This window comes from Acomys russatus, chromosome 4 (genome assembly GCF_903995435.1).
Source record: "Acomys russatus chromosome 4, mAcoRus1.1, whole genome shotgun sequence".
Lineage (NCBI taxonomy): Eukaryota > Metazoa > Chordata > Mammalia > Rodentia > Muridae > Acomys > Acomys russatus.
The window spans coordinates 32,096,478-32,119,170 of NC_067140.1; the positions used below are offsets into that span (position 1 = coordinate 32,096,478).

General features: G+C 44.2%; 1 protein-coding gene across 1 annotated transcript in view; it reads right to left on the minus strand.

Moving 5' to 3' along the window:
- Alkbh3 (alkB homolog 3, alpha-ketoglutarate dependent dioxygenase) overlaps positions 1 to 19,105 on the minus strand; it is a 30,482-nt gene extending 11,377 nt beyond the window's left edge. The window contains exons 1-8 of the mRNA XM_051144210.1: positions 18,947 to 19,105; positions 16,243 to 16,392; positions 15,851 to 15,954; positions 14,535 to 14,569; positions 11,329 to 11,376; positions 10,315 to 10,418; positions 8,690 to 8,778; positions 2,930 to 3,139 (exon numbers count right to left, since the gene is read on the minus strand). Coding sequence (XP_051000167.1) covers positions 2,930 to 3,139; positions 8,690 to 8,778; positions 10,315 to 10,418; positions 11,329 to 11,376; positions 14,535 to 14,569; positions 15,851 to 15,954; positions 16,243 to 16,321 — 669 coding nt within the window. The 5' untranslated portion in view covers positions 16,322 to 16,392; positions 18,947 to 19,105. The remainder of the gene's footprint in view (positions 1 to 2,929; positions 3,140 to 8,689; positions 8,779 to 10,314; positions 10,419 to 11,328; positions 11,377 to 14,534; positions 14,570 to 15,850; positions 15,955 to 16,242; positions 16,393 to 18,946) is intronic.
- Between the last annotated feature and the right edge of the window lie 3,588 nt (positions 19,106 to 22,693).

Consider the following 22,693-nt stretch of genomic DNA (forward strand, 5'->3'; position numbering starts at 1 on the left):
TTTGAAAGTAGCACCAAAGTCTTCTTTCTCAAAACTCCATAATATGTGGGACTCATGAGATCTCCTGGCCCTCATCTGCTGCGGATGAGGAAGCAACTCAACCAGACAGGTGACAGCCTCTCATCTGATAGACCTGAGCAAATAGGTCAAAGCTGATAGGAGTGTGGGACACTCCCTCCTGCAATCCCTAACTCAAATGTCTTGTTGGCAGACAGGAAAATTACAGCCAGTAGTGACATTCAGAGCCAGGTCCTAGGAGTACGGAGAGTCAGTTCTTCAGTCCCACACAGAAGAGTGACTTTGCATGTTTAGTGTACACTTTCACTTTGGGTTATGAGTCACAAGGCTTATGCTCTAAGCTACTACCTGGATTTAGATGGAAAAGCAAAGGCCGGCAGAGCCTATTCCTTCGAATGCTTCAGGAAAGGGCCCATTTGCAATAAGATGTATGCTTTGAGAAATCCATGGTTGTCAACTCAAAGAAAGGCTTCTGCGTTTCGTTACATTTATGGGGCTCCAAAGCTTTGGAATTCGTTAATGAAGCCTGAGCGAGGCCTCAGAAGTTTAGATGTGTGCTGTGTTTACTCAAGAGTGGAACTTCTAAGTTGTAATCAGCAATGTGTGATTATAATCTCAAACACAATAACACTCAGTTTCTCCATCTTAAACAAAAGTCAAAACTGAGAGTATGCACAAGAACTGTGCCAAAGTCAATCAGTGAGAACGAAGCCAGGAGCCAAAGCTTACTAGAGCCAGTAACCTGGGGTACTGACTGTTTCTTCCCGAACTCATTTCCACAGCCAACTTTTTATTTCAAGACCTCAGGTACATTTTCTCACTTACAAGATGTATTATGTTCCATTAACTCAGCTGGCACAGCTGCAGACCAAGGACACTGAGGGGCTTGACCTCTCTCATTACTCCATGACCTAGCCTTTCCCCAGGTTCCTGAAAACAGACTTCAGGAACCTGGGAAGAGTCAGCCTCAGCGTGGACAGTCTCTCTCTTAAACAGTTACTCACCAACAATGATGTATGTGTTTGTTACGTTTGCTGACCACACACGAGCCTACAGCATAAGTTAGTACCAAGAAATCATTCTTGCTCAGCATGTGCTGGGCTTTGTTTTGCTTTGTTTGATGGCTATTAGAACCCAGGGCCTTGCTCATGCACTCTACCACTGAGCTGTAGCCTCAGTCCCTGAGACAGGTCTAAGAGGGAATGAAGAGTTTCTATGCTGGGAGGGGAGACAGGAAGGGGGTGTTTCTGGCATTAACACACTGCTAATGTTTAGCAGTTGGGAACCGCATGTACATTGAAACTAACTACCCCAAGAGCATTCTTTGGGAATTCTTAAGTTCCCATCTATAAATAGGCCCCTGATTTTTTTCATAAGGGGTGGTGCTGAACGTACATGGGTAAAACAGTCGCTGAAGACTTAAACACTTGGCAACAAAACAAGTAACTGTGAAGAACCAAGAGAGGTGGCACCAAATCTTACAGTCCTGGGACTGGAGAAGCTGCATGCTGCGTACTCACAGCTACCTGCAGCCCCGGGACCTGCCTGGAAAACAGCTGATGCTCCAACTATCTGCTTGAGAAGAGGGTTTGTAAAGCCATCAGGCATACAGTGTTCCTCCGCTATCGGTAATATAGGAGTCTTAAAAAGAATAATTCTTCATACATGCAGTGTGGGATCCAAGTGCAGGCCCATGTATAGAAGAGTAACTACACTGAAAGACACCAGCAAAGGGCAGGCAGTCTGGCACTGAACTCTGACTCCCTAGTCCCAAGAAGGCTCCTGGAAAATGTGGGCCTAGTTCTTACATTGGTGACTGAGAATGCTCTATCAACAACAACCGAAGTTTAGGTGGAAACAAAAGCAAAGAAAACTTGACGAATGGAAATTATACCAACTAACGGAGCTTAAGGTCATATATGCCAAATAACTCAACGTGCTATACAATAGCATGTGTGGAAACCCAATGGCACTGCAGGAAGGCAATCTTACATAGGCCTGCTAACTGCATTCTTATGGAAGTATTTGAGGGAGAAGCAGCAGGAGCTCTGAGTAATAGTCAGGAGGCATGAATTAGGTCATAATCAAAATCTAGCCTGCTGGTCTTCCACACTGCCAGAGCTGGCTTAGCTATGCGAGCCGAATAACCAGGAACTCTGAAACCAGGACGACTTAGTGAGTTTCCTCTCCTGCAGTTTCTTCCAGCTTTCTATCTTTGTTCTAAGGTTTACTTTTGATTTAAATATTAGAGCTGGACTTGGGGGTCAAACACCATGTAATCTATGTAAGAGCCAGAGTGAAAAACTGAAATTCGAGTCAGTTAAGTCACTGCTTCCCAACCTCAACTTAGGCTCACTATGACTGATAATCCAGTTTGAACTTCCTCTCCCTCAGGAAGTCACAGGGTCACATGTCTTTCAGAGGAAGACTAAGAATGGAAAGAGGCTGCAAGATGCTCCCTCACAGAATAGTGGCAAGGCCACAGTTTCTTCAGGGGCATCTTTCTTGTGTTTCTGGAATCTCCCTTCTTGCTCCCACTACTCTGAGTCACCCTTCTATAACTCTTCAGTCACAGCACTCACCACGGTTGCAGTCACTTACATGCTTGGTCTAACAGATGCCTTGCCTAGAATAAGGACTCTATTTGTCCTTTCCATCAGTGGTAATGGGCCCACAGGACCCATAGGGCAGACAATTTCTGTTGGAGAGGCGAATGCATGAGCGGGCCCTTTGGAAGCCACATGTTTCCTAGGCAGGAAGCAATCAGTTGAAAATGGCTCACCCGTACCTCACACCCCCACCCGTATCTCACACCCCCATCCGCTAACCCTGGAAGCAGAGGCTTTGAGGAGCTCGACATTCCTGCTTAGGAGGGAAGGGAAAGCAGGTGTCTAAGGCGGAGAATACTTACAGGTGGGGGTTTCTTCCTCATTTCAAAAGTCCGAGTGGCACCAAAACTAAGTGAAGCAATGACAGGGCAGCTCCCCAGAGATGGTTCATCGTCACTGTGCCAGTCCACACTGTCCTTCTCATCCCGGTAAAGATTACACAGCAAAGAGTTGAAAGTGTGGCCAGTGTTCTCCTCAATGCGGCTCTTCAGAGTGCATAGCACAGGATGCCACTGTCAGCAAGCCGAGGCAAGTGCAGGACAGACACACAAGACACAGAGGGCAGCCATGGAAAAACAGAAAGGCAAAATCAGCGTTCTGAGGGCAATGTAAAATCAGAGCTGAACTCTCAGTTCAGAGAGGCTACGGCAGGAGGACAGAGCATTCAGACTAGCCTGGGCTATAGCAAGGCCCTGTGTCAAGATAAATAAACACCATTGGTAATTCATTCAAAAAATGTAACAACCAATCTGTGTAATTTTGTAGGAAAAAATGTCTGTAATTTCAATACAAAAGAATGTGACAAGAATGACCCTGCTTTACAAATTACACAATGTCTGCTTTCTCAGGAGGCAGTGTGGTCTCCCGCTTCTGTATTTACTCTGCTAAGACCGGAGCACAGCCCTGTCAGATAGTGGGTTTTGTGACTGCATCCGAAGCTCAGCCTGTGCTGGTTTCCTGAGTTAGCCCCACTTTGGAATAGGATGCTATCTCAAATATTTCCTGATTTTTTTTACATTTAAACGCAATGGTTTACACCAATTGAATGGATCTTTACCCTTGTATGATTTTTCTAAGATCTACCCTTTGTCACCTGGGAAACACCAGTCACAGAGTGTAACAAAACATCTGTAAGTAACGTCACTGATCTCATCAGAGAAGTCTAGTTATGGGAAGAAGCCAGGCTCAAAGTGATGGATACTAGTTTACCCAAAGTCTAGTTTTTGCTTGAAAATTCAACTTTTATCATTGACAAAAAACCCTGTCCACTGTTTTCACTGAAGTGAAACTAATTTCATTCGTTGATGAGGAAATATTAGTCAGATTCTCAGATCTGAACAAGTCTGCCAGTTATTTTATAAACGTAATCTATGAGGAAAAAAAGAACAATTGAGTCAATCACAATCAGTTTTTAGGAGACATGCTTTATTTGTTCTTTTAATTTTATCAAGTGAACTATTCAGATGTACTTGAATGCTAATATTTAATAAAACTAAGGTTACTGTTTCATAAGGCCAATCTTCAAAAAGTTAGCTTTTTTCTTTTCTTTTCTTTTTTGATACAGAATCTCTCTACATAGCCCTGGTTGTCCTGGAACTCACTTTGTAGACCAGGCTGGCCAGCCTTGGATGCAGAGATCCGACTACTTCTATGGGATTAAAAGCGTTCACCACCTTTGTCTGCCTCAGCACTTTCATTTTTAATTTACTTTATGTATATGTATTTATGAGCACAAGTGTTTTGCCTGCATGTATGTATTTATACTATGTACATGCCTGGTGCTCACAGAGGTCAGAACAGGGCACCCTATCACTTGGAACTAGAGTTACAGTTGTGCAGAGGCATGTAAGTGTGGGGAACTGAACCCAACTCCTCTGCAAGATCAACAAGTGTTCCTTAACCTCTGAGCTACCTTTACAGGCCCCTTATTTTTAACTTTTAAAATTACATACAATTTGGTTGTGTGTGTGCGCTCACATGCGTGTGTACCTAGCACACATGTCAAGATCAGAGGACAATTTGCAGGAGTCTCCCTTTTCACCATGTAGGCTCTCGGGACTGAACCCAGGTCTTCATGCTTGGGGGCAAGCGCCTGTACCCACTGCGCCATCTCATGGGCACAAAGCTCTGCATTTTGCAGGCTCTAAGTGGGTATATGCAGCAGTGAGGAGCACAGGGATCGCTGGCAGTTTGATGGTGCTTATGTGCTCCCCATTCATCCATCTGCAGTTCTGCAGCATCAGAGCAGATGCTACACAGTTACAAACACACACTCTTGGCATTGCTGCGAAAACATACATGCATTTGCTACAAAGGCTTCCTGGACCCATGGGTTGTCCTTCAAGAACTATTGCTTCCAGGAGCTTTGGGAACAGCTGTGTTCAGCCTGGTAGTGGCAGGATGGATGCTCAGAAAAGACAGCGCAGTGCTGAGTCTAGCCTCTTTCCTCCCACAGAAGCACTGGAACAGCACAGCTTTACTGCAATGTGAAGCCAGAATGAAAGCTGGGCCTCTCTGTGGCTATCAGCATCGCATTTATTACTATGCAGAGATTTTAGGAAAGAAATGAAACAGTAACAACAAACAAAACAGGTCAACAAAACAAAAAATGTTATTAAGCTGGCATCCACTCAAGAGAACAAATTCCAACGTGAAATCCCAGGCACTGCATGGGACAGCTGTGTGTCCTGCCCACCTCCCAGCTGTAATCTACCTACACTGAGAGACAGCAGATGCTAGAATTACACACTTTAACAAGAAAACAAGAGGTGCTGGAGAGACAGCTCAGTGGTTAAGAGCACTGGCTATTCTTTCAGAGGTCCTCAGCTCAATTCTCAGCACCTACATGGTGGCTTACAACCACCTATATTGGGATCTGATGCTCTCCTCTGGTCCACTGGCTCACATGCAAGCAGAATACTGTATAAACAATTTATAAAATCTGAAAGAAAGAAAGAAAGGAAGGAAGGAAGAAAGAAACAAGAATATAAAGAAGATGGCTTTTCTAGAATGGGCTAAGGATCTCATTAGCATTTGCAAGACTCGCTTGGGACCCAGCACTGTGACAACATCGCCTGCATTATGTTTCTACATGGGGATATGTTTTTTCTTGGCTATTCTGGTAGTGAAGTATAGAGAAAGAGAGATATGGGGTGGGTAATGGAGGATTAATTTAGACTCTTCAACCAATTCTCTAAATAGAGATCCTTTAGAACCCAACATCTAAATTAAAATTCAGCGTCATCTTGCTGCTCAGGAAGGCATTCTATCCTTAAAAGACATCTGAGGGGAAGCGTGAGAACACAGAAGTCAGAGAACAGACTTCAAACAGAGTTGGGTGGCCTCAGTGCCACAGAGCTGAGTCTGGGGCTACAGAAGAAAGAGGTCATGATGGTGGGACTTGCAGCTGATGTTTTAATCTATTTATACATCGGGCCCATTATTATTCAGTTTGTACAAAGACAAACAAGCTTTAAAACCTACAACTGTAGGGGGACCTACAACTAAAGCTGGGCATTGGGCCCATGTCTGTAACCCCACTGTGGGAGGCTAGGGAAGCAGGATTTTGAGTTCGAAGCCATCTTCAGCTATAGAGATTTGGAGCCAGCCTATTCTATCTAACAAGGCCATCTCAAAACACACACACACACACACACACACACACACACACACACACACACACACGCTAAATACATTAGCAACAAACACAAAATTCTGCAATAGGAATTATAATTTGAGCATCTTTTATGTGTGGATATGTGTATGTGCTTGGAGACCTGAAGACAATTTCTTGTGTCATCCCAAAGGTACGGTATGGTTCTTTGATTTGTTTTCATTTTTCAAGACAGGGTTTCTCTGTGTAGCCTTGGCTGTCCTGGACTCACAGAGATTTGTCTGCCTCTGGCCTTACAGAGTGCTAGGATTACAGGCATGCACCACCTCGCCTTGCTTTATTATTTTTTTGACACAGGACTGTTCAATTCCCTGGAATTCATCAAAGAAGCTAGACTATCTGGCCAGCAAACCTATCAACAGTGGGATTCCAAGTGTGGCCCACTGTGCTGTTTCTCCTGGGTTTGTGGGGTGGGGGGGTCTCAGCTCAGGGCCTGGTGCTTGTGCACCAAGTACTTACTGGCTATTGTGACAATCTTAATATCTAACAAGAGGCTTGCTTGAATAAAGTAATGTACTCCAAGTCTATGGAATATAATACAGGTTTTAAATCAATTAGACTATTTCTGATATTAAAATTCGTTAATGATGTACAGTTAAGAGAAATACACAATTTTTTAAAAGTTTTATTCTTTTGTTTTATTTGGTTGATTGATGTTTTGTAGTGCCAAGAACAAACTCAGGATCTTTGCTCTCTAGGTAAGCACGGTTCAACTAAGCCACACCTCCAAGTCACTTTTGTTTTTCCAGGGAAAGGTTTAACTATTTCAAACCTACCTTTTCCTAAGCACGGAGACTATAATATCAATAAAAGTCAAAAAGGCTTGTCATTGAAACAAAAATCTTTTGAAAAACATTTTTTTGTTTGTTTGGGTTTTTTGTTTTTGTTTTTTCAAGACAGGGTCTTTCTGTGTTAGCCTTGGCTGTCTTGGACTCACTTTGTAGACCAGGCTGGCCTCAAACTCACAGCAATTCACCTGCCTCTGCCTCCATGGAGTGCTGGGATTAAAGGCGTGCGCCACCATGCCCGACATTTGTTTTCGTTTTTTAAAAATGCCTCCAAAGTGAAAAACAATATCCAGCAAGGTTGTATGGCTTCTGTACACTATAAACATGGCAGTTTTAAGCCCAGGAGCTGCCCCCAACAGACACATAGCAATGTCTGCTGAGAAAACTGACTGATAAGTTTTAACTAATGAAAAAGGACCTCCCCACAGCATGCTAGGCCCCCAGCTTCACTGCTGGGGCCACCGACCAGCAGGTAAAAGGGGGTAGCAGAGTAGAGGCAGCTCTGTTCCTTCAGCATCTCCAAATCTACTTCAGAGAAAAGGAGTCTCTACTTCTAACACCATAGCTTCACCTAACCCTAGGAACAGAAACCTTCAAAGCAGCAGACTCCTCCAGTGACAGTCTGCCCTGTCCTCCTGTGTCCATGTTGTCCCTAGGTATTTCAGCACACAGTTGGTTTGTGCTTACATGTTGCTAGGACTTTAAAACATGCCACATTCTGTGTGTTCCAATGAATAAGCAAAACGCTACTTCTTTAAAAGTCTCTTTCTTAAAGCATAACATTTTTGTCAAAGGCAAGAGTCCAGGAGCTAAACAGGGAGCTATTTCTTGGACCTTAACTCTAGCCTTTGGACAAGTTTATTTATATACTAAAATATCTTTGTCTACTGTCATGGAATTTTTTTAGGAGATAGGGTTTTACTGTGCTGTTCAGTCTGGCCTTGAACCTATGACTGATCCCCCTTGCCTTAGCTTCTTGAGTGGTAGGGTTACAGGCATATACTACTATGTTCAGCTATCACAGAAGTCTTCCAAAACATAAGAAGCAGTAGAAACAAGCCCAAGTGGCAATCAGCTGGAACTGTCTGGGAACTGTACCCACAGGATGAAGATAAAGTTAAGACCCAGAGTTTTCCCACTAGTAACAACAGAGCTGAGACACAGAAGGGTACTCTACCCTCACTGCCAGCATCTGCAGTGTTCATGGAGGAGGGGCAGGAGGAGACAGCTCATTCCCTTGGGACCCAGTTCACTGTTCACTTCTGCCCCTCCTCTGAGCTCATCTACAAATCATGAGTACAGAGAGGATGAGAAGCAGGGTTTTTTTGTTTTGCTTTGGTTTTTCGAGACAAGGTTTCTCTGTGTAGCCTTGACTGTCCTGGACTTGCTTTGCAGACCAGGCTGGACTCAAACTCACAGTGATCTACCTGCCTCTTCCTCCTGAGTGCTGGGATTAAAGGCGTGCAGCACACACCTGGCTTGAGAAGCAGGTTTTTAAACCCAGAGGAAAGTGGGAACTGTCATGTGCCTCTATGAGGAATTATTTCCAATACTCGATATGTAGACGAGAAAACCACACCAGTGACATTGTTTCAACATACGTGAGGATTTGGTTCCATAGTGATTCTTGAGTAAGTATAAGGAAGCTCTCCATACCATGCTGTAAGTCTTGGTTGCGGATAAGTTATATCTAAGAAAGAAAATACAGGGCTCTTGAGACAGTTGATGCAGGTTGAAGTGTGCCTGCTGCCAGCCAATCTGTGCTTGTACTCTGCGAGAAGCACGAGAAATACAAAGGAAGAGGAATGACCCCAGTCCTTTCCTCTGACAGGATATGGGAGGTGGCTAGTGGAACCTGAAGGAAAAAAGGCATGCTGGCAGGGACAGCTTGAGCAAAAAGGCTCTGCAGAGGGAATATGCACTATCTGTCATGGCAAAAGAGGAGCCTCAAAGGCAGAACATGGAGCCTGGACCTCATGAAAAGGAATCTGTGGTGCCAATAATCCATCTGAAAACAAGAGAACCTGGTGACCTATGCCCTAGAAACACTACATGTCCTCTTGATATAAAGAGTGCGGGCAAACATACCACACACTTGCTTCCGTTACAAGTGTGCGGTATCTAAACTATTTTAGCAAGGTCAGGGGTTACTGTCTCTTCCCAACAGATGCCAGTCACAACATGATTAAGTGCAGGGTGGGTACATGCAGCTCAGTGGTAGAGCTTGCCAAGCCTGCACAAGACCCTGGGTATGTTCCCAGAACAGCCGAAACAGAGGCCAGAGAGCCAGTGTTCATAAAGGACAAGCACACACGCACACACATACACTGGCCAGCAGATATCATGCATTATTTTAATTTACTTAATTAACACAGGATTCTTATAATTTATGTACTATTACTAAATTTCAAAGATAAGAAAACCCAGAATTACAGAGTCACTGAAGTATAATTTGTTCAAAATTAACAATTACATGGAATGTTGAAGCAAGCAACCAAAAGCCACACTGTGAAAACTCCTCTGGGTAGGGAGAAGGCTTCCCTAAAAAGGCTGGCTCCTATTCTGGCATGTGCATTAAACAAAAAGAAAAAGAAAAAGAAAAGAGCCAATTACATACACTTTGTCTCTCTTCAAAAGCAATTCAAACTCCTTGTCCTACAGAGTCTATGACAGAGCACAGGCTCCTCCTAGTGGGCATGTGTGGTATCACAGGCATTGCTGGCACACAGAGAGCAACAGATTACAGGAAGCAAAATCAATTCGGCTGCACCTCTGCAAGCTCAGGAGAGTAGACACTGAAACTGAAGGCGCCTGGCTGAATCCAGTGAAAGGAAAGGGAGAACAAAAAGTTACTGAGAAGGACTTCAGAAAAATGAGTGCCAAATGGATTAGCAAAAAGAAAGCTCTGGAAACTTCTGTGAAGAAGGCACTTGGCACCACCTCAACAGAGGAGGCAGTTAAAGTGAAAGAGAGAGGCATGCTAGGCCACAGGCCAGCCATAGAGGCTTCCTTAGCTCTCTGAGCTCTTGCCTCTCTCTTGTCTGCTCTCCCTGACCTCTGGGCCTCTGCAGGCTACAGCTTCTGCCTGACACACTCCCTCCTATCTGTCTCTTAGGGAGTCTTGGGTTTTAACCTGTTTGAAACTAGCTGTATCTCAGATGCAGGAAATCAAAAACATTTGAATGGGGACTAGGCAGCAACAACTGTGGCCCAGTGGCCTACTTACCCTCTCTGATACCCATCCTCTGTTTCCAGGGGACATCCTGACAAAGCTGTTCCAATATCCAGTCAGCTTCCTTCACGTCAACAAAGCCAGGATATAAACACACCCTTAACACAGAAACAGCCATCATTAGCTAACTACACAGAAAAGGTGGACTAGAGTTCGTTAATTAGACCTTCTCTCTAAAGGGAACACAGACCCATCTCACCACCTCCCTCCCATCAGATCTTCATGAAGATACACTCCTTTCATGGTACCACTAAAGACACAAGGAAATACAAGGGATACATACAGCTTTTATAGATTTCTGCTTTAAACAGTATTAAAGATGTTTCCAAGGAGATGAGAGGCAGAAATTACTAGCATAGCTTATCTTTGAAACCTTGGGCAGGCACTTAATGCCCCTCAGTTTCTAAAAGTGTAACCCAAAGATGACATAAGGTCACTATGAAGAGTAACTAGTAAACCACAGGGACCAAAAGATGGCTTTTAAAACTACACCAACTACAATGCACAGAGACCATGGTGGCTTCAAAACAAACACTCTCAAAAGAGGTCTCCTTGTCTTACTAAATACATTCTTTTTTTGTTTGTTTGTTTTGTTTTTTTGAGGCAAGGTTTCTCTGTGTAGCCTTGGCTGTCCTAGACTTGCTTTGTAGACCAGGCTGGCCTCGAACTCACAGCCATCTGCCTGCCTCTGCCTCCCGAGTGCTGGGATTAAAGGCATGCGCCACCACACCCGGCCTAAATACATTCTTATCTAGACACAGGATAAGCCAGCTCTGCACCAAGTTACTGTGAGTGGTGGGGGTGCGGAAAAAGGACTCTCTCTCTGGGCCTTGCTTCCTTGTGATAGAGACACTGCAATCACAATAGTTACTGTAACTGGCAGAAGCTGTGGAAATATTTTGTAAAAAGGAGTTATTACCCAAGTCTTGTTCCTTAATAAGAAGACAGGTTTAAGAGATGATAACTCAAATGACAGCCTCAGTCACATTCCAATGAGTCGTCACCTACCTAGACACACCTGTGGGCGACAGGCTGATTTCATACACACCTTCCCGGCTGAAGAGGCAGAGGAAAAGCACATGTTAGTGTGAAGATGAACAGACCTGCCTCCCCAAGGTCCTGGCACACTAGAATGGGTTACCGATAGACAACACTGTGACAGAGACATAAGCTCCACCCTCTCTAAGAGCTAGACAAAGGGCAATGGTGGGAATAGAACCGATAGGATCTGGCCATGGAGACAAAAGTGGGAGAAAGCAACCTGATTCTACCCCTCTAGGTCTCACCCATAATTAAGGCTAGTATGGTCCCAGAACCTATCCCCAAAGAAGAGTTTGGGATGAGGAGTACACCCCAGGCGGCAAGAGCATCTCAAATCCTTGAACTTCTGTTACCTTCAAAGACACATATTTAGTGAGCTCTTCCTCTGAGTAAAAGCCTTCAGTGTCCCCATAACTGCACTCACGGTCCTTGAGACCTAGAGCCTCTGCTGACAACTCCCAGTCACCGTCCTCAGCATCAATTGCTGCTTACACCCCATTGACACAGCACCATGGGTGTTTCTAGCTCATGTTTCTTTATGCAGAAAACTTGCCTACCAGGCAGCAGCCCCTATTCAACCACTGCCAGTTTGGCCCATTGCAAACTTCTGACTCCTCTACGCAAAACTCACTAAGCCCCACCGCCAAGCTTTCCCTGACCACTAACTATAGTGAGAATTTTGGCTTCTTTAAAAACCCAGTAATGTTATGTGAATATAGTTTTGTTATAATCCCAGGTGTAAAATATGGGGTCCTTCAGGTTGTTCACAGCTGCTAACAATGGTTGGTCTTGCACTCTAGGAGGGGCATGATTTTTGCCATCTGCACAGTTTACATTTGGAATTCTGGGAACGTTTAAGAGGGTAATAATGCAAGAGCCCTAAGAGGGCCTGTGGTGGTTGCTGCTCCTCCTCCTGCTCCTCTTGCAACTCCTCCTCCTGCTGCTCCTCCATCTGCTACTGCTGCTCTTCCTCCTGCTCCCTCCTCCTGCTATCCCTACTTCTGTTGCTTTTCTGCTCTTCCTCTTCCTCCTGCTCCTCCAGCTCCCGCAGTTCCTCCTCCTGCTGCTCCTGTTGTTCCTCCTGTCCCTGCTGCTCCTTCTCCTCCTGCTGCTCCTCCAGCTCCTGGTGCTCCTCCTCCTCCTGTTCCTCATCCTCCTGCTGCTGCTCTGCTTCCTGTTGCTCCTCCTCCTGCACCTGATCCTTCTGCTCTTGCTACTCCTCCTGCTGCTCCTCCAGCTCCTGCTGTTCTTCCTCCTGCCCCTCCTCCTCCTGCTGCTCCTCCTCATGTTCCTCCTGCTGCTATTGCTGCTCCTCCTGCTGTCCCTCCTCCTCTTCTTCCTGCTCCTCCTCCTGTTTCTCCTCTTCCTGCTGCTTCTTCTCCACCTGCTGCTGCTTTTGCTGGATGTCTGGTTGCTGGCATTCTGATGACAGAGATTGGACTTTCCCAAAGGCACTCAATGCCTCTAATCAGCAGGAAATAGTCTAAATAGGTCTATGCCCATTTCCCCTCCAACCTTTCTTGTCTACCTAGTATTGGGGCGGGGGTGTTGGAAGGGATTGGGATGGAGAAGGGTGGTAGGTATAGGAACCCAGTAAGTAGCTAAAAGCCCAGTTACAAGACACTTCACCCATCTCACCTTGAGTCAATATTAGATCTTACATACAAAATTACAACTTTTTTACATGGCTATTTTATCCCCTAGTTTGTGGGTCCCTGAAGAAGCAAAGAGTGGCTTATTCTCACAGCCTGCATACAGTGGATGGGTGAATTTAATCAAATGTGAAAAGGTATGAAACTTACAGTTATGCAGGTGTAAGGTTCAGGGCAGAAAAGCAACGGAGAAGACAGATCACTTATACTTTAAAGGTTTTCCTACCACCTCTTTTGAGGGTTCTATGTAGGTGTAAGGTTCAGGGCAGAAAAGCAACAGAGAAGACAGATCACTTATACTTTAAAGGTTTTCCTACCACCTCTTTTGAGGGTTCTAGTCAGTGGTTCACAGCCTCTTAGGCAGCTGAATGAGCATAGCTAGCATGTACTTCATAATGACCACATTTCTAGAGAAGTCAGCTATGACAGTCCTGAGGTATGAATACTGTGTTTTAATGAGATATACTGCCTTGAATCTAGACTGTTTGACTCTAAAGATGGATCACATTTCTGGGAACTGGCAAAAAAAAGTCTAGGAGAGTTAACTTTATATTCAGCAAGGCTGTACAAACAGGGGTGGATGCTATGAATTTTCTCAACTTGCAAACTTATTATTGCAGCCCTTCCCACTTAAGCCTAACTGTAATGGTTTCATGGTCTTGTCCATTCTATCAGTGATGGAAGCAATACTGCACAGCTACTATTCAAACAAAGACTAGCAGACCTCGATAGGGCTTAACTGGTTAGGATACAAATCTTCAACATACAGTAAAGGAAATCAAACTCTAGGGAGATGGAAAGAACTCTCGACTGGCTATATAGCTAACTAGTCACAAAGATGAGACTGAAATTTTTTGAGATTATGCTGATATTTTTGTTAGCCTCAGTACTTGTACAAGCCAATCTACAAACATCTAAATAGCATAAGAGACTGCTCATTGGCAAGAACATCCACCTGATATAATGGCTAGCATACAAGGATAGTTCTTACTGATAATTTATTTACATCAGGTAGAAAGTGAGAGGCAGAAGAAAAGAAGCCAAGTATCTCTCATCAGCTTTGGAGAACATTTCAGACACAGATCAATATGAGAGGAACATTTAGCATTGCTTAAATTGCTCAGGAACAACCCTGCGGTTTTAATAAATGGGCTGGCGGGTCACCTAGGTTACAGCAGTTCGCATAAGGACTGCTAGTGAAATGGTGCTTACAGGCTTCTCAGCAAGCCAAGCTCCAGTGACTCAGGAAAAAGCTTTTCTGTGTTCAGCTTACTCTTACAGATAGCGTAAAACAGGGCCAGGAGGGCGACCTGAGGCAAACTTTAGTGTGAAAAGATCTTGCTGTGTTTGCTATGCCATCAGCAACCCCAGAAAGACTCCTCAAAAGATCAAGTTCAAAGTCTGAGGGAGGGCTGTTCCTACCAGCTAAGAATTTAGTTATTGGGCTGTTCTCCTTCAATTGGGAAAATCATGGAGGGAAAACCCCGGTCATCCACTTCGCTGTGAATAATGCTTACTTACTCAATCACTCTGGGTTCTGGGACTGTACGTATAACCTGTAAGGAAATAGGTAGATCTGAATTCCGTAAAGGCCTCCAAGGGTCAAGAAGACTCTTCACTTCACCTCTCATTTCTAGCCATAACAAACCAGGTTTACAGCTAACCTTTTTCCATCCCACTCCTGCTACCCCAACACTGCTTTGCCTCTGCAATTCCCAGAACTATGTCACACTGGCAAGCTGACAGAAAAGGTGATACAATTAAAACTAATCAACTTTCCTGTTGGCCAGAAACTCTGCAAAACCCTTTTATTAATAAAGGAGATTTCTTTAAAAATAGAAGATACACTCTAAGAAGAGTTCTGATATTTATATGATTGTTATTATCAAGCTACCTACTTTTTAAACACCCTTTTTCATATTATTTTTTTAAGTGAGGGGCTCAGTTGGTAAAGCACTTGCTACAAAACCATGAAGGGCTAGATTCAAATTCTCAAAACCAACATAAAGGCTGAGTGGGTACAGAGGCTTGTCTGCAATGGTGGAGCTAAGGAAGTGGAAACAGGGACCTCTCAGGACGAACTGGCTGAATAGACTAGCTGAATTGGAAAGTCCTGGATTCAACTGAGAGACCCTGATTCAGTATAAGGTTGGGACTATTGAAGAAGATACCTGATGTCACCCTCTGGCCTCTGTACACACATGCAAACACTTCTATAGGCACATACACATATGCACTCATATATGTGAACATGTATTTACATAACACATACATGAAAATAAGAACTGGGAGTCGAGCCCAAGGGAGAGCACATGCCTGCCATAAAGAAGACCCCAGGCTTGATCCCCAGCCCTGCAACACTCTTGTATCCCCAAAACTACATCTTCTATTTTTTTTGTTTTTTATTCCCCACCCCGGGCGTGGCTAAAAAAAAAAAAAATCAGGCATTTTTACTACAATAACTCAAATTTCAGAAGAATTTCTGTAACAGCTCTGAAGGGAGAAGCATCACTATAGAATTGTTAGACTTTAGCTAGCCCATGCCAGCTCTAGGCACAGAAGAGTTGGTGGTTATGGTAGCAGTTCCCTGCCAACAATAGGTGGAGGGTTTGGAGGACAATATGGCCATGTAATAAATGGGGATAAATAGGGACAGAATACAAAGAATCTTCAGGCATACAAGAAAACTGAAGTATTCCACATTTCATTATTTCTAGAAGCTTTTTGTTCTACTACTCACAAGTAAATTAATCCAGCCACAGTTGGAGTACTTGCTACAGAAACATAGCTTTTACAAGCAAGCCTTCGTTACTATTGAAGGAGAAACAACAATTTACCAGCTGAGGTTCTTTGAACACAAAGTTTCTGCCAGACAGTTGCTGCTCCTTGCTCCTCCAAGTCTGCCTCAGTGTTTGGGAAAGATGGCTCCCAGCTGTAGTAGCTGAAATTAGAGAACAGTCTAAACAAGAGCCAATAAAACCTCCTTGAAGATGACCTCTGAATGTAATTGACAAAGATAACAAACAGCCTCAGCACACTCTGACTGAAGCACTAAACATGAGAAATGGAGTTCATACCTTTAGCTCACCATCCACAAGACCAGACAAAATGCCAGTCATATTTAGAGAAACACTATTAACAGCTTCGGAGGGAGCTCATTATAAACCAATGGATGCAAACAGCTGACGGGAGCTGTCCACGTCCTCACAGAGTTCCTGCAGGTTCTTACCTGGCTGAGCAGTCGCCTGGCTCTTGGCAGGAGTAGCCCAGGCTCCCTGCACTCGGGCTCGCCGTCTTTTGTCCTCCATGTTGAACAAAAAGCGTTCTGTTCTGAGATTTCAGAAGATTTCATTCCTGATTCAAACCATGGGATAGTTACCTGTTTTCAAAAAGAAACGGAGTGTTTTATTAGAGGCTGTGAGGGCCTGGCTATTAATGAGTAATTATAGGCCTTTCAGGCAGAGGAGATGGCTCAACAGCAACCAGAGCCTTCACAGAAAGTCAGCTTTCCTTACAATGTCTCCGCTGAGGGCTGACCTGTGGGAAAGGCTGTAAGCTTTGTCACAGGTAAAAGCAATCTTGGCGGGCTTTACCCTTGGGCACCCCATGGATAAACCTTTGTGATAGACTGAGTGGAGCCATCCTGGGCCTGAAATTTAGGAAACAGACCTGGGGACTCCACCTGAACTATTGTTTTTCTAATTGACCCTCAATGAGAGAAGGAGACCGCCCTTCATACCTAACACAGACAGGCAGAGAAAAAGAAAACAACAGGTTCAGACCAGGCTTGAACACACGTGGATCAGCGAACAGACTAGACCAACACACAGGCCAGAGACACCTAAGGACCCGTCCTGTGGAACGGATACCGAAAGGTTCACTCTTTTTTCCCTTTAACCTTTTTTCCCTCTTGTGTAAACTAGTTGGGTTGTATAATAAAGTTTAATTGTTAAAAAACAGAGCCTACACTGACCTCACCTGGACTGCTGGCTATCCCAGCACTTTCACAATAGGCGGTCATCACAAACTGTGTTCCTCAGATTAGTTTTAAGAGCAGAACAATACAGCTGCAACATTCCCGTTGTCTACAACATGAGTATTGAAAAAATAGGCCAAGACACAGTTTCCTAGTGCATTGCTACTTACCGCCCACTGCCTCTATTGAATTTTCCTAGAAGCTTTAAGGCCATCCGTGACAGAGAAACCTGAAGGACTTTGTCCACATGAGGTAAGAGAAGCACAGAGACCAGTGCTACATGACCTCACACATAAAGGGTTAAGAAAGCTGAACTCCTAAGAGTAGAATGGAATGGCTGTGACTAGGGAAGGGGCTAGATGGGGAACAGGACACTGTGGATCCAAAGCACAGAGTTTCACTCGGACAAGAATGTGCTTTGCGGATCTACTGCACAGAACAATGACCAAAAATACCAAACCACCGGAGACTTCAAAGTTACTGGAGTAGATTTTAAATATGTCCACCACAGGAAGGTAGTATGTGAGGTAACAAATGTATTAACTTGCTGCACTCACTCTGTATCGCAAGCAGTCAAAATGTCACAGTATCCCTTAAACACGTACACTTGGCATGTTTCAAATTAAACAGCTTGGTGTGGTGGCACACAACTTTAATCCCAGCACTCAAGGAGGCAGAGGCAGGTAGATCTCTGTGAGTTCGAGGCCAGCCTGGTCTAAAATGCGAGTCCAGGACAGCCAAGACTACACAGAGAAATCCTTTCTTGATTAAAAACAAAAAACCCAAAACTAATAATAGTAAGTTTAAAGTCTAAAATATCCCTGAACCACTTTCAAAACTATAATTTAGCAAAGATTCCATTTCTGTGTTTTTAAGAAGCAGTGAAGGTAAGATATGCTAATATGTACAGGGAGCAGACGGTTTAGTGACTTACAAAGTCACTCAATATTGACTGAAAGTTCAACTTTTATCAAGTTCTATCCTTGAGCTAACCAAACTCCCTACATTTTTGCCCTTAAGTTTTACCCTGTAACAAATACAGAATCCAGGAGTCAGGCCACATTTCCTGAATCTACGAGCTTTCTTTTTTTTTTTTTTTAAATGGGTCTAGGAAAGCTTCAAGTTCACAAAAACAACCCATTTATTGCTCAGCCCAGATTCCTCAGGCCTCATCTGATCCAGTAGAGCAGACCTGGGCTCAGGATTCTATGTTTACATTTCCTTAGGTGTTAGCAATTACGCTTTTCCCGGCACACACGAGTAACCCCAGCACAGGAGGCCTGAGCAAAATATTGAGATCCCGTCTCATCAACAATACACCACGTGCTTACCATTTATCAGGCAGGAACATGCAGAGGCTATCATCTGCCCCCAAAGAGTTAATGACATAATCAAACCCAACTCTACAGCCTCATGAGGTGTGTGAAGCCCCCGTGTGTCATCTTCTCTGAGGCCTTAGGGGCATAAGACGAGGGAACTAGCAGTGATCCCCGAAGGCCTCCGACCCGCTCGCCTTGAGGCTCTCCATTCCTGCGGGAGCTATGTCACTTGTCTAAGGTATCTGATGAAAAGAAAATGCCCAGAGTGCGTTCTGAAACTTAGTTTGTGGAGTCCCAGAATTTACGTACTAAACAATGTCCCTACCACCCTGGGATTCAAAGCTTGAAACCCTTAAAAAGAACAAGGGCTCTGCAGGAGGCGGGAACTTGCTTTGAACGAATGCAGACCTGTCCTTGTCCCACCTGCAAACTCTATGGCAGCTGACGTCACCCACTGAGCTCCAGCCTCAGCATGGTTGAGGTGAAGTGAACTGGAAAACAGCCTGGGTTGCTTTCCCTAATTTAGACCGATTCCCTTCCGGTCGGTAGCCTAGGAGAGGGCCCACGGGGCTCCTCACATGCCGGCCCCGGGCCCGGGTCCTCGGCGGCAAGCCTGGAGCTGGGCGCTCCGGACCAACCTGGCTGGGCGTGAGGAAAGTTCCCGACGCTCCGAAGCCGCTCAGCTGTCTGGACGCCGGAGGACCTTCTGAGTGAAGCACCAACTCCTGCACCGCCCAACCACAGGCTTCCGTTTTGCGTACTTCCTCTTACGTCACACACTGCCCCGGCTTCCTGTGTGTAGTCCGGTGTCCGGGTTGCCCCACATCCCTGGCGCCTAGAGGACCGAGCCGAGATGCTGAAGGGAACAGGATCAGAACCGGGGACAAGGTTCAGGCGTGGCTAATGCGGCCCTGGTGAGGCGAAGGTGGGAATGAAGATGAGCCTCCTAGGTCTAGAGCCCCAGGGCATAAGCTCCCCGAAACTAGTGCTGGCATCTTTGGTCTGTGTGGAAAAGACAACCGCAGTCTCCCTGAACTTGGTGTACTAACCCGGGAGTTGGGACAACTTGGGTCCTGGTGTGTTCAGCCATAGAATTCGCTTGTTCCCTTGAAAACTTCGAAGAGCCTAAAATGTGCTTTGTTCCTCCTGTAGCCTGCTCATCTTTCCTTCATAGCATTGAAGGCAGGACGTGAGACCACTACTTAATTGTCTGGGCTCGTCAGTGCTGAGTAAACTTTACTTGAGTCCACAGATCTGACTAAACTTCATCCCAATGCCACCATTTAGGCCAGGTGCTCGGCTTCCTTTTGTAAAATAGCCTTAGCTCCTGTTAGTGGGATTAAATGAGATCACAATGTCTGGAACACTATATAAATGTAATAATTCAAGATAGCTCAAAGCGTCTTCTCACCCATCAGATTTCTTGACAGGCATCTTTAAAGGGGTCAGGTTAAGCCATGCGTCTTAAATGCATCAGTTCTAACTGTAGCATTGAATCAACTATATTTTGAAAGTTACTTTCTAAAGTTTACCAAAACGTGCTCATTGTGGAAATCTTTCAAATAAGCCCAATACTGTCAGAGTAGCAATAAAGGCCCTTTAAGAAAAACCCCCTTCTGGTCAAGAGAATAGAATCTCTGTTTAGGGTAGAGAGTTAGCGTTGCTCTTGCTCTGGGTCAGTCACCTGCTCAAAGGACTAGCCCTAGGAAGGCAGGCTTACCTTAAGGAATACTAAAGAGATGAGCAGACGAATTAGTCCTTTAATGAGATACTGTACTTTGCTTCTCTGAATTCCCACTCTCTAGCACAGTCTCTTACAGAGCATGGTCATACTGGCTCCTAGGTCTTCCTGCTTTTCTGCTTGATCCAGAAAAATAAATAAATAAATAAATAAAAACCCATAGCTTTCCTTTCTTTTTAATCTCCTCTCTAAGCATGCTTCCCTTAACACTTCAGGCTTCCCCTAACATTCTGTTTCTTTACTCTTTTCCTAATGCTCCCCTCTCTTCCATGTGGCTGCTTGTCCACCCTGAGTCTGACCTCCCAGGCCCATTTAAACAGCATGGCTTCCCCGCTCTTCTCCTCCAGCTTGACTGCCCTCAGAAGTTTGGTATGTTTTTCTTTTAAACTAATAAAATTACCCCCATCCTTCCATTTGATTCCATTCTTAGGTTCTTTTCTTTTTTCTTTTTTTTAAAATATATTTTATTAATGTATTCATATTACATCTAAATTGTTATCCCCTCCCTTATATCCTCCCATTCCTCCCTCCCTCCCATTTTCCCCTTACTCCCTTCCCCTATAACTGTGACTGTAGGGGACCTCTTCCCCCTGTATATGCTCGTAGGGTATCAAGTCTCTTCTAGAGACTTAGGTTCTTTTCTTAATGAGACTAAGAACTCCACGAGGCAACCTGATTCTCCTGGTATTGGACACTAAATAGTATTTGGCTGTAGAAAGCTCAATGTTCCCGACCAATTTACCAATATTGCTGCCATTGTCAAGTCCAATTTTTGTTATACTTTGTGATATTGAAAGAAAAATGACTTATCCCAGAACTGAAAGGAGAGACATCTGGACTGTAATTTTTACTTGTTTTCTCTATCACCTAGTAATCTTTCGCTGTCTGCTTTGGGCTCACGAACATTAGACACATCTCCTAAAGGGTGTTATTTCTTTCATGTTGATGATTATAGCTTGGAACAGCAATAGAGAAGCCTGGAATGAAGAGTTCTTAAAAGTAGTGATTGACATCTAGTCAGCCTCCAACAGAATGTTTCAAAAGTTAGTCCATGACCTGTTGGCATCTGAAATCACAGCACTTTTTCTTCTTTTTTAATAATATTTTTTATTATTTAAGACTATTTAAAAATATAGTTTGATTATATTTTTCCCCTCTCCCAAGTCCTTCCAGATCCTTCCCTCATCCTCCCCACTCAACTTTAAGTTCTTTCTCAAAAACCAAAAGCCCAATACAAAAAAGACTCAAACCAAGGAAACAAAATAATACAACACACACACACAAATACAAACAAACAAAAAAACGACAATCACCCAACTGTAACCAAATAAAAGCAAACAAGAACAACAACAACCCATGGGGTCGATTATATGTTGCTCTACTCTTCCTGAAAAGCAGTCCTGCGCTGGAGTGGTTGGTATACTCAGTGTCATTCCATTGGGGAAAGCAGATTTTCCATCTCCCAGCAGGTGTAAGTGATGTTTCAGTTATTGTCTTTTACCCTAGTGGCTAGATTTTCATTCATTTGTGTAAATATATATATTATCACATCAAAGTTGGAGGAGAAAAACCACCAGAAGGAAAAGAGCCTAAGAGAAGGCATGAGACTCAGTGACTCATTCATTCACACACTAAGCAATCCCATACTAATACTAAACTGGAAGCCATAATATATTTGCAGAGGACCTGGTGCAGACACACACAGGCCCTGCACATGCTGCTTCCGTCTCTGTGAGTTCATATGAGCTTTGCTCAAGTTGACTCAGAGGGGCTTGTTTTCTTGGTGTCCTCTATCCCTTCTGGCTTGTAACCTCCTTTCACCTCCTCTTCCACAGGGTTCCCTGTGGGGGAAGAATTTGATGGAGGCACCCAATTTAAGGCTGAGTGTTCCAAAGTCACTCACTCTCTTCATAATGTCTGCCTGTGGGTCTCTCTGTTTGTTCCCATCTGCTGCAGGAGCAAGGTTCTTTGATAATGGCTGAACAAGGGTCACTGATCTGAGTGTAGCAGAATATCATTAGGAGTCATTTCATCACTACATCTATTTCCTTTTTAGACCAGTATTATTTGGTTTTACCCTAGGTCCCTGTGCTATCTAGTCTCAAGTTGTTGTTCACCTACCTGGTGGACCCATGTGTGGGTTCTGTCTCCTGGAGAGAACCTTAAGTCAAATCAGTTATTGGCAGCTTACTCCCATAAGCTTTGTGCCACAATTGCCCTAGTAGATCTTGCAGGAAGTACACTATTGTAGAAAAAGGGGTTGTAGCTGGCTGGTGTTTATGTCTCTTTTGATAGCCTGTAGAGTACTTTTTTGTACCAAAGATACTGGAACATAGGAGTGAACATCTCCATGTTCAAGGAATTGTGTAAGTGTTGTCTTCAGCCATGGGGGACTTACTGTCAGTTTGTGGAGAACAACATATAGTCTTGGCAACAAACTGGATTTTGAAGTTATTCCCATGGGTCCATGCTGGCCAACAACTTGATTAGATATGATCCATTCCTCATACTGGAAGCTTCACTGGGTGACAAGAGATGGCCACTTGGGACTCTGTCTCCCCCATTATTTGGAGATATCACAAATATCACTTTCATGTATGTGTATATTTATGAAGTTTGGGTATTTTTTTTTTACTGTATTAGA